The 15,295-nt window shown below is 31.0% G+C and overlaps 3 protein-coding genes across 5 annotated transcripts; 2 read left to right on the forward strand and 1 right to left on the reverse strand.

Moving 5' to 3' along the window:
* The first annotated feature begins 671 nt into the window (after positions 1-671).
* LOC124538782 (arginase, hepatic) lies at positions 672-5,351 on the forward strand. Of its 3 annotated transcripts, none has more exons than XM_047115990.1 (7): positions 672-867; positions 1,406-1,560; positions 2,111-2,299; positions 2,571-2,757; positions 3,310-3,420; positions 4,370-4,497; positions 4,974-5,351. In XM_047115990.1, the coding sequence occupies exons 1-7, from the start codon at positions 860-862 to the stop codon at positions 5,210-5,212; spliced, it is 1,017 nt and encodes a 338-aa protein (XP_046971946.1). In that variant the 5' UTR covers positions 672-859; the 3' UTR covers positions 5,213-5,351. The 3 variants fall into 3 exon arrangements, with proteins under 3 accessions (XP_046971946.1, XP_046971954.1, XP_046971938.1); XM_047115998.1 differs by lacking the exon at positions 672-867 and adding an exon at positions 897-911; XM_047115982.1 differs by lacking the exon at positions 672-867 and having other exon boundaries at positions 1,306-1,560.
* A 1,587-nt stretch (positions 5,352-6,938) lies between these two features.
* LOC124538777 (zinc finger protein 622) lies at positions 6,939-10,320 on the reverse strand. Its single transcript, XM_047115969.1, has 6 exons — positions 9,683-10,320; positions 9,403-9,603; positions 8,896-9,050; positions 8,496-8,636; positions 7,479-7,607; positions 6,939-7,116 (listed from the first exon to the last, which is right to left on the reverse strand). Exons 1-6 carry the CDS (start codon positions 10,157-10,159, stop codon positions 7,005-7,007), a joined length of 1,215 nt encoding a protein of 404 aa, XP_046971925.1. The 5' UTR covers positions 10,160-10,320; the 3' UTR covers positions 6,939-7,004.
* Positions 10,321-11,322: 1,002 nt separating this feature from the next.
* LOC124539593 lies at positions 11,323-15,254 on the forward strand. Its single transcript, XM_047116889.1, has 3 exons — positions 11,323-11,773; positions 12,732-12,899; positions 12,980-15,254. The coding sequence occupies exons 1-3, from the start codon at positions 11,724-11,726 to the stop codon at positions 14,343-14,345; spliced, it is 1,584 nt and encodes a 527-aa protein (XP_046972845.1). The 5' UTR covers positions 11,323-11,723; the 3' UTR covers positions 14,346-15,254.
* Positions 15,255-15,295: the final 41 nt, after the last annotated feature.

Raw genomic sequence — 15,295 nt, forward strand, 5'->3', positions numbered from 1 at the left:
AAAAAAAAAGTTATCTCCGCGGTACCCTAATATTTGTAGTTTAGAAATCACATTCGATAAATTTTATGACTAACTGCACGTCACTATTGACAATAAAGAATAACAATTTGCTCCTTTGATGTAATTATTTATTAAATACGAAACTTCATGAGCGGGCAAACATCAAAACGACCATCATAGCGTGCCGCTACTATAATTCATATCAAAAATCAAAATCAAAATCAAAATAAACTTTATTCAAGTAGGCTTTACAAGCACTTTTGAGTCGTCATTTTACAATTAAGTGAAGCTACCACCGGTTCGGAAAGTAGATTCTACCGAAGGGAACCGGCAAGAAACTCAATAGTTTCTCTTTTTTAATATTTAAAAAATACAAAGTCATGTTAATTGAATACAATTATATAAATTAATATATCCTGCTTGGAAGTCAACAGTTATTAACTCCACGCTTTTTCAAAACAGTATCCTAGTATGCTACCGTTATTCCACTGAAAGGGTTTTGAGACAAGCGCCATGCTTTATTACTAATCAAACAAAAAAGTTTGTCAAATGTAGAGGTTCCCTTTTTGAAACATAGAGTAAATACTAATTATAATACCACAGACATAAAGTACTTAAAACATTCTAATCTGTACTTAATACTTATGTCGTTACCTCGTGTCATGTTAACGTACACATATTTTATCCGCTGTAAATGTTAATGATCTAAATAATAACTTGTCTAAATAGTAAAGTTCATACAGAAAAGAAAATAGCTTCGCCAATTTTGCAACTAAAATTAGCATAGATTTGCTAATTAGAAATCGAAACATGGAGAATAATTAATACTCTTTGTATTAGTGCTAAGACACCATTAAAAATGAAAGTGTAGGTATAGTTTACAATAGAACCAGCTATATATCACTGAATCAGTAAGTAGCAGGATTATTATGTATTGAAAAATTAGAAAAAGGTCCTGCAGTTTCCCAGAGCACTTTGATCTAGGTAGATATCATCTATTAGCTTACGAAATTATTATTATTTTATATTTCTTAAAGGGAGATAATTTTGCCGTCTAGGAATAGGATTTTACAATATTTTATTTCAACTATATCTCACATAACCCTCAAACCGAATCATTTGAAATTTTTTTGGAGAATAACAAATAACTGTATCCAAATTGTGTCCCAATAAGTATTATACAACTCAATACATTATCAAATAAGCAGCAATATCTGTATTTATAGATAATTATGATGCGAAAACATAAAAAAATATTTATCACTAACCTTTGACTTCACGAGATAATATCAAATATTCGGTCTTAAGGAAATTATCAGTTAAAATGTCAGTCGTCGTAACATTCTAAACAAGAAACAGTATTAGTATAGTTGTTTTATATTAAGTTTAAAATGAATTCAATTAGAGTTCTCGCAAGAAATATGAACCAGAAGTGGGAGCCGTTAAAGAAAGTGGGCATAATTGGAGTTCCATTTGAAAAGGGTCAGAAGAAATACGGAGTGAGTATTGCACCCGCCGCTATCAGATCAGCAGGACTCATTGAACGACTCAAGGAAATCGGTGAGCAAATAGAATAATATGTTAACTCGACTTGATAGAGTAGGTCACTTTTGTGGGATAATAGTACTGTTTTACAACAGGATCCAGAAAACTGTACTAGTTGCTTGTTTGAAAGATAATGTAAACAATCGTTATTATACAATTAGTGACTCCGTACAGATGATAACATGTCACGGGAGTTGAACGAACTCCAAGACTATGACGTTCTAATATTTGAAATTTGTAAAATCATATAAATGGAAAAATTTACCCTCTGAGTTTCATACATCCATATATATATATATATAGATGTGACAAGAATGGATGTATTTCAACAAGTAAACGTATCAAAAATTTCATTTGGATTTTGTTGAAAGGCAAATTTCGTGATTATTATTAAATACTCTGAATCAAAAACAGAATACTATTAACATAGTCACTATTTAATAACATCTGATTGTCTTACAAAGATTACATTATCTACTCTTAATATATATTCTTCAATAAAATTTTCTTCATAAACAAATGCATAGTACAAGTACACTTATTACTTATGAGTCTAAAATTTCAGATGGAATAGATGTTAAAGATTACGGCGATATTGACATTCCGTCATGCAATGAACCAGTAAATGTGGATAACATGGCTCATCTCTCTCTAGTATCAGCTTGTAATAAAAACCTCTCCGATAAAGTATCACAAGTTCTCAAGGATGGGAGAGTAGCTGTTACTATTGGCGGAGATCATTCGATTGGCGTTGGTAAGATGCTAATGTAAAGAGCATAATAAAATATTCACTTCAAATTGTCTCCCAGTTTATATAGTTTTGGAAATTATTTGGGTGAACTTTATAATTATTTGGAAATATATATTCTGAGCTTAAAAAAACTAGTGAACAACCTCTAAGGTATCGCCTCTATTAATGGAATTGATATGACAGATTACCATTCTATTACTTCTTAATTACTGATATAATTTAATATCCTTGTGTATAAATTAAAATATTTTAGTCTTATTTTTGTTACAATTAGGAACCGTCGATGGTCACTACAGAGTGAACGAAGATATGATCCTCATATGGGTCGACGCTCACGCAGACATCAACACAAACAAAACATCAGACTCCGGCTCAGTTCACGGCATGCCAGTTGCGTTGCTCGTTAAAGAGCTATCAGACTACTGGCCCTACCTGCCCACAATGGATTGGCAGATTCCTAAGTAAATTGTCTTCATTATTAACATTAACGACACAAGTATCAAAACTCATTAAGACTATCCTAAAACCTGCCTACTCTCCCTCTAGAGACGGGTTGTTGCTGCGGGCGGAAACCTACAAGATAAAAAAACCTAGATTAGATATGTTATTGATTTATTTAAAACATCCAACAATAGGTAGCTCTGTATATACATATCAATTTTCTTTATTTGCCCATGTAACTGAACTCCTAAACGATAGGAACAATTTTGATGAAATTTGTTTGTGTGTATAGTTTCATTCAAAACTATACAAGGTCCCTTCCTTGAATGGTATAGATTGGAATTAAAATTCTTATTAAAACCTGACGCGCAGCCAGATATAATTATATAAAGCACGTGAAAATATAAAAACTTTACGACAATAAAAAATGTTTTGCTGCAAGAAAATCCAAAAGAATAACAATTTATTAATATAAAAACTTCCTGCGTACCAATAATACCCATATTAAAATATGATAGTTGCTACATAAGATAGATAAATTCTACATTTAAATACATAAATATTCTTTACAGATTTTCTATAAAGAATCTAGGATATGTTGGCTTGCGATCTGTAGACGAATACGAGAGGCTGGCAATAGAAAAATACGACGTGCCCGCATTCGCAATGGAAGATATCGAGGAGTAAGTTAAATATTTACATCACTAAGCGCACCAGGCTGAAAGTAAATGTTTCCAAGTGCTACATAACATTGACTTGGTTTTTCAATACCATTATTTACCGATTTCATTGAATAGAGATGCGTCTACACTTACTATATCACAATAAAATGATTACAATAAATTTAAATTGGATAATAAATGGATATTTAGGTTAAAAAATAATTCAGACAGCTCCAATGAAATTGCTAAACAAAATCAAAATATGAAGTTTATAAAAGGGAATCACAGATCATCTAAATATAGTTAAAGGTAAGGCCTGGAGAAAGCCTACATTTTAGATATTATTAAGTTGAAAATAGTATTTTTAAAATAAAATATTCTTCTTTACTTTAAAAGTCTCGCATTGTTTCAATATCATGATATAGACATAGTATATATCATTACATAGTATAAAACAAAGTTGATTTTCTGTCCTTATGTCACTTTGTATGCTTAAATTTTAAAACTATGCAACGGATTTTGATGCGGTTTTTTTAACAGATAGAGTGATTTTTTTATGGTATAATTATAATTATAATAAGTGGTCACCATCACCCATAGACAATGACGCTGTAAGAAACATTAACTATTCCTTAAATCGTCAATCCACCAACCTTGGGAACTAAGATGTTATGTCCCTTGTGCCAGTTGTGCCTGTAGTTACACTGGTACTGTACATTACTGAGTACTGTTATTTGGCCGTAGACTAACTGATGAGTGGGTGGTACCTACCCAGACGAGCTTGCACAAAGCCCTACCACCAAGTAAAGAGGAAGGTTTTTATATATAATACGTGGACAAATTCGTAAAGAAATACTTATAATTTTAGAAGTTTCTACTGTGATGTCATATCATTTCACCCGTGCGAAGCTGGGTCGGGTCGCGATTATTTCATAATGAATGTTTTCTTATTGTAACATCTTTGTAACAGGCACGGCATACAAAAATCCATAAATCACATTCTCCATCGTATCGACCCCGAAGGGAAAAAGCCGATTCACGTCAGCTTCGACATTGATTCCTTGGATGCGTTAGAAGCCCCCAGTACCGGCACTCCGGGTTAGTATCTATTATCAACTAATTTCTTTGACACATTTCTCTGACTTCGTGCCAAATCTTTGGCGCTTATTTTGCTTAACAGTATATATGATTCCCGTTGTATATTGTACCTATAACCCGTGCATCGTAAATAACCTGAGTGAAACAGGATTAATTAATCGTAATAATTTCCTATATTAATGGTTTAAGATCTTTTCATAGTTTCATAGTTGTCTATGAATATAAATAAATATTCAATACCCAACATGGTATATTTTATACCATCGTCAAACACTTTAAATAAAAAAATAAACTCTGGCTATTTACGTAAATCTTCGGTATATATGTCGAATATGTAATTATGTAAACACGTATCTATTTAATTCGAAAAATACACCTTAGACCTTCGATTCGAGACCATATTCCAAATAAAAAAATATTGGTATTGTTTTCCAAGTGTCTATGCTTAAAATAAGGTACACTTTTTTAATTCTTAGTTCGTGGTGGCCTGACACTTCGAGAAGCTATCCAGTTAATGGAAATTATCCACGGGACGGGTCGACTTCGCGCCATCGATCTCGTGGAAATTAATCCTGCTCTCGGCAATGATGCGGACCGAAAGAGGACTATTGATGCCGGTTTGTGTGTGCTGCGAGCGGGTTTGGGTTTCTCCAGACGCGGTACCACACCAAGAGGCATCCTAGATTTACCTGTACAGACGCCACAATCTAAATGATACCGTTATATACCGTAATGAAACAAATTTTATAAGAATTCTCATTCGAACATTGTTTTGTATTAATATTGATATGATGAAATTCTAACGATTAATACAGCACATGTTTTCCTTTTAATAAAGTTACTACCTATATTTATCAAACTAAGTATTCGTATCTTTCCTATAACCACAAAACCTACTTCAATGTTATAGAAAATTATACTGTTAGACACAATTATATATGTAGTTAATTGGCGTAACTATCAATTAATAACCAAAAACACTATTTTTTATTTATTTCCTGCAATCATTCATTGCAGTATCTTATCTAAAGAATAACCAGCATTAGGAACTATGGCGACATATGTAATAGTGACGGTAAGCTTTTGTAATTTATCAAAATTTTTTATCGCTCGGATCAAAAGGTATGCTTAAAATAAATTGGGTATTCTACGAATATATTTAAAGTTGTGTATTTCATATAAAAACTGCTGTTTACTGTTGTTTTTTGTAATGATTATTACCACAAACGAACGCCAACTTGTTTACGGGGCGGCGTTTTTTGATGAAGGACGTTACTGCAAAGATCGTGCGTGAATAGGCGCCAAAATTACTTTTACATTGCAATATGGGCTTCTACATCTCTAGATATGATACGTTGATTTCTAACACTATAATAATTTTTCAATAATTTACTGCATTTAAAAATATTTCGATAATAGTTTAAAAACGATACATCTATTAATCTATACATATAATAAAATTGGAGTTTCTGTTTGTAATATTAATAAAGCCCTTTTTACTGGACAATGCATATGTGTGTATACACGGCAACAACAATAAAATACAATTTTTGTCTGTCTGTCTGTTTGTTCCGGGTAATCTCTGGAACGGCTGGACCGATATTGACAGGACTTTCACTGGCAGATAACTGATATAATAAGGAGTAACTTAGGCTACAATATATTTTTTTATTAAATTCAAACGCGTACAAGGTCGCGGACGCGGCTAGTAAAATATAATAATGTACGTTTTCCTTTTGAAGATATTCACCGTTATCGCACTATCACATGCTTTGGAAACTACGACAAACAACGAAGAAGATGTAAAAAAAGTTATGGATATGTTTTTCAAAACAATACCGGACGTAGGCAATAAATACGTGATTAACGAAGAATTATCAAAGACAATATCAAACTATTTCAATGGTAAAGTAAATGCATTTCCACTATTTAAAATTAACATAAAAATTGATCGGACTCCGGTTAAAATACCATGGACTTTAGATCAAGCTGAACCACCGAACGAAAAGCCAATGAAAAAAAAATACAAATACATAAAACACAACCAGTTGTCGAAATCTGAATAAAAATACGATCACTTGTTTATATATTTTATTGTTTCTTTTATAACAGATAACGTGTAATTTGGTTTAAAAGAGGTCGAATTGAAATAAACAAGATTGATATATGACAAAAGTTATCACATAAAGTGCTCAATTGACCAACATTCAAAATATGAGTCCTTTGCTTAATATTACAGATTAAATTTATAAGCAATCATGTTTATAACATCGTCATAAATATAAATAAAACATTATTGTGATAGTATTCCACCTTTATATACAGAAGCTATTTATTAAAAAAAATGTAGCTAAAAAAAATCACTGCTGCATTCAGATATAAAATTTGCACCTTCATATTACAAATACAAGCAGTAAATTTATGTTTGGTTTCTATCTTTAATTTATCTTAAACTGCCTCAAGGAACAACGTAATTAACAGTATATTGTATTTAAAACTACAATGATCTAGAAGTTGACTTGTTGCCGGAAATGTTTTTGAAACTTATTGGCCTTGATAGATAATTTCATCTCCCATTTAGCTTGTACTCGTTTCATGAAGTGAATATCTCGAGCTTTCCTGTAAACAAATATTTAACACATTAGTATTGCCAGATTAAATAAATAATAAATAAATAAATAAATATGAGACAACATCACATACATTACTCTGATCCCAATGTAAGTAGCTGAAGCACTTGTGTTATGGAAATCAGAAGTAACGACGGTACCACAAACACCCAGACCCAAGACAACATAGAAAACTAATGGTAATCTACATCGACTCGGCCGGGAATCGAACCCGGGACCTCAGAGTGGCGTACCCATGAAAACCGGTGTACACACCACTCGACCATGGAGGTCGTCGAAGGAGGAGGAGATTATTAGAAACTTTAATATAATTATTAAAAAATTAAAATGAAGTCAAAGAATGAAACATACTTTGCTGCAACTGCCTGCTCCTTCGGGGCCCAGCCCAAAGCCCGATAAACACCTAGTAAGCGATGAAGTTTGCGATCCGATTTCTTAACGAGGGCCTGACTATTTTGTGTTATATTCTGTTTGTAGTATCTGGAAAAAAATAATATTGTTATAAATTAATGTATTTTTAACAATAATTCTAATTTAGGTTAAGTTTTTTATGTATTTTGCATTAGTTATTATATGTATGTGTATGTGTGGTAATTTCAACAATAAGCATACCAAACCATGCTATAGAGCCGATGACCAGCATTGGGTTTGTGGTGACAAAAATAACGATAATGATATCAATAACTTCAAACCATGTTTCAGGTCCAGTTCCACTGCAGTTTTTGATATAATTGTCTAATTACAATTCTATCAGTTTTTATTGGAATATGCTATAAACCTACTATTTGTTCTTATTTGAAATAAATTGGCAATACAAGAAATAATACTCCTATACTCCAATTTTTTTTTTTATTGTAGAGAAGTGTCACTTTCCTACATAGTGATAAAAGTATAAATTACCACCAGTTCTGTAACTAAATACTCTGACCTAAACAAGTACCTCCAAAGAAAGTAAGACACAGGTTATTTATCTATTTTTTGTAATTATTTACCATCTCTTTTTAATATGATAAAGAAATAGTCAGAACTTTTATTTCCAAGATTTGTTTACATTTTAAATAATTAATTAAAAAACCTCACACCTAACCTTAAATGTAAACACTCATTTTTAATTTGGCAACACTTTCCGGAATCCTGATAACATTACCCTTCAAAAGTTTTCTTAAGTGCTAAGGGCACTAGTGCTCAACCTTTCGAAAAGAACATGGTAACATGTACTGGATAGTGTAATCAATTAGAAATAGTCAAACAGAATAGCAAAGTCAGTTCAAGTTGCTATCAACATATTGCTTTTACTCCTGTTGTTATACTGTAGAATACTACATATATATATAACAAAAAACAGAAATGTAGGAAAATTTGTTTTACCTCATAAGGGACCGATGTCCAACAGTTACACCAGATGGAAGCACCAGTTGGTAGTCATCACTTTCTAATGCTGCTGGCCCTTCAACCTCTTCATCTACATCCATATTTGCTTCATCTTCACCATGATCAGGATATGAAGCACTTGAAAATAACACCATACAAGCTTTCAGTAAAATGTTTCATTCATTTTATTGTATAGCATTTTTTACTTTAATAGGAATATGTAGTCCATAAAAAAACAGGGTAAGACGGAACAAATACCAATATCAGTATAACAGCTGTATATATAAACTATGGAAAGTAAACAAACAACAAGAATGTACATGTTTGTAAGTATTTGATTAAAATCTATTGTGCAATAGTGAGTAATTAACCGAGAAGTACTAGTATAAAAAATTACCTATAATCATAATAATCAGCATATTCAGCCAACGCTAGACCTTCATGCAACATTTTGCAATGTCCTTTATCAATCATATGGCCCCTTACAGCTTCCATAGAGTAAAATGTTCGGCCAGCTTCATTGCACCAAAGACACATAAATCCTTGTGAAATCTATAAAGTAATATTTTTATGTCAAAATACATATCAATAAAAAGTGTCTATCTAAAAGGATGATTCATTAATCTGCTTCACTTTTATTATGATAATTTTTCAACATTAAACAAATCTATTTACAATTAAAATACTTTAAAAATAATAAGCTTTAATAAAAAGACACTGCGGGTTGATGGAAATGCAAGTTCCACCATATAGAAACAGCGTGGTGGAATATGTTCCAAACCTTCTCCTCAAAAGGGAGAGGAGCCCTTAGCCCAGCAGTTAGAAATTTACAGGCTGTTGTTATTGTTGTTGTTGAATAAAATGACAAAGTTATAAGAATTTTTCCTTATATTATATTTCATACCTTCTCTCCAAGATATAATAGTAGACCTTTCATATCTATACAATATTCCACATCGGGAATGAAGAATGAATGTGTCTCAGACATGTGTTTCAAATTCTTCACCATATTCTTACTATGCTTCCCACAGAATAAGCAGTCCCTGGGTTTGATAAGGGAATCACTACCTTTGATACGACACTCTTCCCATTCATCAGAGTCAAGCTAAAAAAATAATATAATTATTACATAATTCAAGTTTGTTATAAATGGAACACATTTTTATAATTTATATTAATCATACCTCTTCTATATCAGAATCTGTTTCAATATCATCATCACCCGAGTCTTCTGCATTTACAACGACAAATTTTCCAGGTTGAGACGGCACTATCTTACTTGGATCAACTTTTTCAAAGCTATTGCTATCTGATTGGCTTTCATCTTCCTGTTTTTTGATACTGCTTGCTTGTTCATCAGCCAAATGTTTTTCTTCTGCCAATTTATGCTTCTTGCTATTTAAATGATTGTTATAAGCGTTTTTGGAATTGAATAACTTTGAGCAACATTTACAATAAACTGACTCATCTCGATCAACGTTTTGTGCCTGTTCTCTGTGCTCTTTTGCCCGTTGTTCAAATTCTTCTAGCGTTACTGGAGGTATAGACGCTACTTTTCGTTTCAAATTATACCTGTGCCAATCTAATTTGTAATGCTCACGCTGTAAGTCAGCTGTTTTGAAGAACACCTGGCATGTTATACACGTGTATGTGTTAGACATTATTAAATGGAATCTTATCACAGTTAATTATTGTAAGGCTTGAAAAAGCTTATTGAACACGTTTTATATTGATTTTCTTCCTAAAAGATATTTTATGCGCTTAAAATATCTAAGAATAAAGAACACCGTATAAATTTGACAGATAATTCAAGTGTCATAACTCATAAGTCATAACAGATTTCAGTAACAGATTACCACAAGCTAAGAAAGTAAACTGTAATGCAATTTTAAAACTTCTCTATTTATTTACCGGTTCTTATCTATTTTCAGATAAAAAAATACTCCCATGAGACAAAAAAAACTTTAGAACGTGGGACTAAATATCAAAATATATGTTATTTGTCAAATCATTATATATGTTGTATTTGTAACATACAAAAAACAGTTTTAAACATATTTTTTGTTGTATAAGTACAAAATTTATTTTCAGTAGCGTTGGTAGCGTGGTAGTTTGTAATTTAACCATCAATAAATTAGTGTAATGCTTCTAAAGATATTCAAACAAGGAATTTGAATTTGAGTTTGAATCAAATGCTTACGTTGATATATATTAATTTCGTAGTAAGCTTTTAAAATTTGATTATCTCAACATTTTTGAGCTAGCCATATTTACAACTGTTAAACTGTAGCCATTTTTTTGTCTACGTTCCACATCTTATTACATAAATTGTACATGTATTTTTAATATAAGAATTATTAACATAAGAATTAACAACATTAAATGCTTAAATATATATATACAAATATGAACTAAAACTAGTTAGTTAGTAGATGTCGCATCGGCAAAATTCGTAAAACCGATCACATCCGAATTGAGTACGCTATCCCAAATTATCAATATTTATTTCTCATGCGAATATGATCTTTATACAAACGTAATAACTTGTAATATCAAATGACCTAATATATTCGTCAATTTGACGCGCCGATTTACATGCACTTGCTTTCTCTGACGCGTGAATCTATAGCGACGAATAGCGTCGAATGGTGCGATAGGGTGCTATTTCTATTGGTTGTGTAAATCGGCAGTAATCGGTTTTATTTTCATTCCATTGCATATTCCGATGCTACATCTAATTTGTGTCGTACTATACCTACATATTTTGTAAAACTCTATATTGAATGTTTCTGAATCCGATTATATTGTCTGTCAACTGTCACTTGTCAAAAAAATAAGTGAAATTTTTAATTTGTAAAATTGATACAAATAAATAATATAAATGTATATATTTTTTTATGTTTTAATAAATAATTTATCAAATAAACCCAATTTAAGCTCTTGAAAACTTTTTCATTGCGATTTTGCTTGTTTTCAAAGTCGTTAATGAGTATATTAATTTCCACGGAAGTTAAATGGATCTACATCTACATACTACGGACCTTAACTAAATATTTAAAATAGAACTTGCATAGAGTACCTATGGAATAAGGTTTACTTAACCGGAAAATACAAGATGGTGCTAATATATACTTAGGAAAAAATTGAAGAGTAACAAATAATAATTAGGTAGTTCTTTATATAATTAATGAAAAGAAAGTCTTAACTTATAAATTACCAGCAAAAATGCTTGAAACTGAAGAAGTTGATGTAGATTACTTTACTCCAGCTTCTAGGTATGGGGATTGCATTAGAAATTCGCATCCCGAATTTAAGGTTGGGGAAGGGGTGGGGGGTAAGGGGGGGTGGTGTAGTACCTACACCACCACTCCCCCCGCGCGGAAATCATTAGTTTTTTTTTTCTTCAATTTTTAAATTTCAATACTAAAATCATCAAAATTCATACTGTTAGTTAAATTTTGGAAGGGGAGAGATATAAAATTCCAATTATTGGTATACAATGTGATTTCTGGCGCTGCGCCGGCCGCTGCCGCGGCACGCTCGCTTCGCTCGCTCGGCTTGCGCAGCGTTTGGTCATAAAATCTAACCTAACCTAACCTATCCTTAGCTACTATAACTATCTACTATTTTTGTTGCCGGAGTGGCTTCGCCACTCCTGTGCCCCTCACAGCTGTTAATTTTGGGTGAAAAATAGAAACAACAATAGTATTTTAGAAATTTATAAGAACCATTTATCTGTATATATACTTGACTACATTTAATAATGCGATAAATGGATCTTTTTTATATTTTATGTTGTATTGTTGTATTCTATTATCATGTTCCTAAATCTTCTGGGTGATTATTATTTTCTTTACAAAAAAATCACTTCACTACAAAATTAAATTAAATTTTTACACGTTATTTTTACTATAAATTAATATAGTATTTGTTAAAATATACAGAAAAAAGCAAATAAACATAAAAATAATGATTTAAGGTTAATTATAATGTAAAATATCGATCCGTTACACGTAACTTTAAACGCACATTAAAAAAAAACTATGGGTTTCCGCGGGTTGGGAGTGGGAAATTTCGAGAGAGGGGAACAACCCCTTTAAGAAACAACCCCAACTATCATCAAATTCGGGATGCGAATTTCTAATGCCGACCCTAGGTATGTACATAATAGTTGTATAAATTAATTTATGGCTTAAATTAAACTTAATGTCTTCATCGAATTTTCTTTTGCAGTACATCTCTATCTAAGATATTTAGTAACACTTTACAAACAGAGGATGGACAAGAAAACAGCACTCTAAAGTACATTCCTCCTTTACCAACTCAAGTTCCTCCAAAACCTGAAGAGGAAAAGCCTACACAGTCTGTGCTCTATGTGATGACTGTTAATGCTTATGAATGGTAAAACATACCTACTTTTTTATTCTATTCACATTCTTTAACTATTGAATAAAAAATTTAAATATATATAATCTTTTCAGGCTCAAAAACTCCTATGTATCCAAAGAAAGAATAGGTTTTACAATAATAAAAATTATTAAATGTAATCTTCATAACATTATCCTGTATGACTCTAATAAGACAATATTATCATGTTTGACGCTAACTTCTGGTACCGAAATAAATGTAAAGGAAAATGTTAGCATATCATTCTATGACAATAAACAGAAATATTGGAGTATTTATACAAATTCAAATGAAATAAACAAAATCTTAGATATTCTAAAAGGATTAAATGTATGCCTTAAATATCCTACAGATACAGAAAATGATTTATGTAAAAAGGATGATATTGACATCAGTCACAGACAAAACACATCACCCATACTAAAAAATCTAATTAAAAACGATGAAAAAGAAAGTGACACAGATTCTTCGGTAAATAGACGTACAAAGGATTCAATTTTAAAAAGAATGGCTACTATGGGACAATCAGTTTTACCTTCTACTCACTTAATAACAGCACAAACAAGTGATTCTTCTGACTCGAATGACTTACAAAGCCAACATAAATCCAGACACAAACAATTTAAAAATACCAATAAAAGAAATATTGAAAAGCATATCACAGACACAGAGAATGTTAATGTTTTACAATTAAAGACAACCAAGCCTCTATCTCCTGAAATAAGTACATTCCAAAACAATTACCAGACTATGGGTGTTAAAATAGCGGATATCATAAAAAGTCCAGGAAATATTGTATCAGATGAAAATGACATAACACTTTTTATTCCTGAACAGAGAGTAAGTAACAGTGAATTAAGGATGAATATGAGCAATATCACACAAAAGTTAGATCTTATGTTGAATAAAGTGAATTATTTAGACAGTGCTGACAGGAATTACATAAGCAATAACACATCGCACTTACAAAATGAAATAACATATAAGTTATTAAATGAATATGAAAAAAAAATCAAAGCTTACGAAGATTTCATAAAATCAAAAGGGTTTAACTGCGACACATTAGAAATTATTAACCATTCCAGTAAAGCAGACATACCATGTGATTGTAAGCAAATATGCGAAGAAAAAGATAGACAAATAAACAAACTTCAAGAGGATATACAATTGATTTCCTCAAAGTTAGAGGAAATAGAACTGAAAAACAGTAATGAAAGAAGTTTGACGGAACAAATAAATGATACAATTATACCTCGAGATAGAACTGACATAGCTCAAAATGAGGATGTCGCAAACAAACTTAAAAGTATAATGAATGAGACATTCCAAACAATATCAATTCATTTTGATAGTGACACACAATATACAGGTGCTATTGTAAAAAGTACAGTTGCTTCAGTTATAAAGAAAACTACAATGAATTATCTTAAAGATCTTTAAATTTAAACAAAATGTTGTGCTCAATTATTGCTATATTTTAACATACTGTGCCACTTTAAGATTTATTTAGGGATAGTATAGACTATAGTGCTCAGAATAATAGAAATATTCAAAATTATGTACCTATTACAAGATTATAAACTTAACACTCTTAAAGTGTGAATCTAGACTACATATACTAATACTATAAATGGAAAAATTACTCTGTCTGTCTGTTGCCTTAAATTTCTATCTATCTATAAATCTTCTCAATTAACAAATATATAATTAAATAATTATAAATTTGTAAAAAATGTCATAAAAACATTTTATATCTTTAATATATTTATATTATAGTCATAGTGATTATTCAGTGGTTACTCACTCATTATTCTATTTTTGTTTAATAAAAATAGCAAAGATTATCTATACTTTGAAATATAATTATTATAAAACTGTCTAAATATTATACAGCTGTTAATATTTCTTATTGTTTTGAAATATATATATATATTGTAAATAAATAGTTAAAATTTACATTTAAAATTATCATTTAAATATCATATTATATTGTATATACAGAATTATATATAATAAATATTAACATTCCATATTTGTCTAGTCCTAGCTTCCATGAGTGCAGACGGTGAGGTGATGGGTTCAAGAAACTCTTAAAATAACGAATTTTGCAATAATAGGAAGTTGGCAATAATACAAGGAAGAGACGAAAACGCATTGATCCTGCTACTAATCTATATTGATGTCGGATTGCCGTCCTGCGTGCTGAACCATTTTGCATGACATTATTGTCGTATCGGATAAATTATTTTATCAATTATAGTAATTATTCCAAAGAAAACTACGAGTATTTTATTTTAACCTGTTTCCATTTGCGAAACTGTAAAGTAGGGTAGAATCATGATGAAACAATTGAAAAAGTTTACATATACAAAATCATTTCCGTTTTTTTT

The sequence above is a fragment of the Vanessa cardui genome, chromosome 2 (genome assembly GCF_905220365.1).
Source record: "Vanessa cardui chromosome 2, ilVanCard2.1, whole genome shotgun sequence".
Classification (NCBI taxonomy): Eukaryota; Metazoa; Arthropoda; class Insecta; order Lepidoptera; family Nymphalidae; genus Vanessa; species Vanessa cardui.

Coding starts and splice junctions, on each gene's coding strand:
- LOC124538782 (XM_047115982.1), top strand. CDS start 1,392: ATGAATTCAATTAGAGTTCTCGCAAGAAATATGAACCAGAAGTGGGAG. Junction 2,758..3,309: donor ATGGATTGGCAGATTCCTAA/GTAAATTGTCTT, acceptor TATTCTTTACAG/ATTTTCTATAAAGAATCTAG. Junction 4,498..4,973: donor CCCCAGTACCGGCACTCCGG/GTTAGTATCTAT, acceptor TTTAATTCTTAG/TTCGTGGTGGCCTGACACTT.
- LOC124538777 (XM_047115969.1), bottom strand. CDS start 10,159: ATGTCTAACACATACACGTGTATAACATGCCAGGTGTTCTTCAAAACA. Junction 8,637..8,895: donor GCTGATTATTATGATTATAG/GTAATTTTTTAT, acceptor GTTATTTTCAAG/TGCTTCATATCCTGATCATG. Junction 7,608..8,495: donor GGACATCGGTCCCTTATGAG/GTAAAACAAATT, acceptor ATTTTTTTCCAG/ATACTACAAACAGAATATAA.
- LOC124539593 (XM_047116889.1), top strand. CDS start 11,724: ATGCTTGAAACTGAAGAAGTTGATGTAGATTACTTTACTCCAGCTTCT. Junction 11,774..12,731: donor TACTTTACTCCAGCTTCTAG/GTATGGGGATTG, acceptor TTTCTTTTGCAG/TACATCTCTATCTAAGATAT. Junction 12,900..12,979: donor ACTGTTAATGCTTATGAATG/GTAAAACATACC, acceptor TAATCTTTTCAG/GCTCAAAAACTCCTATGTAT.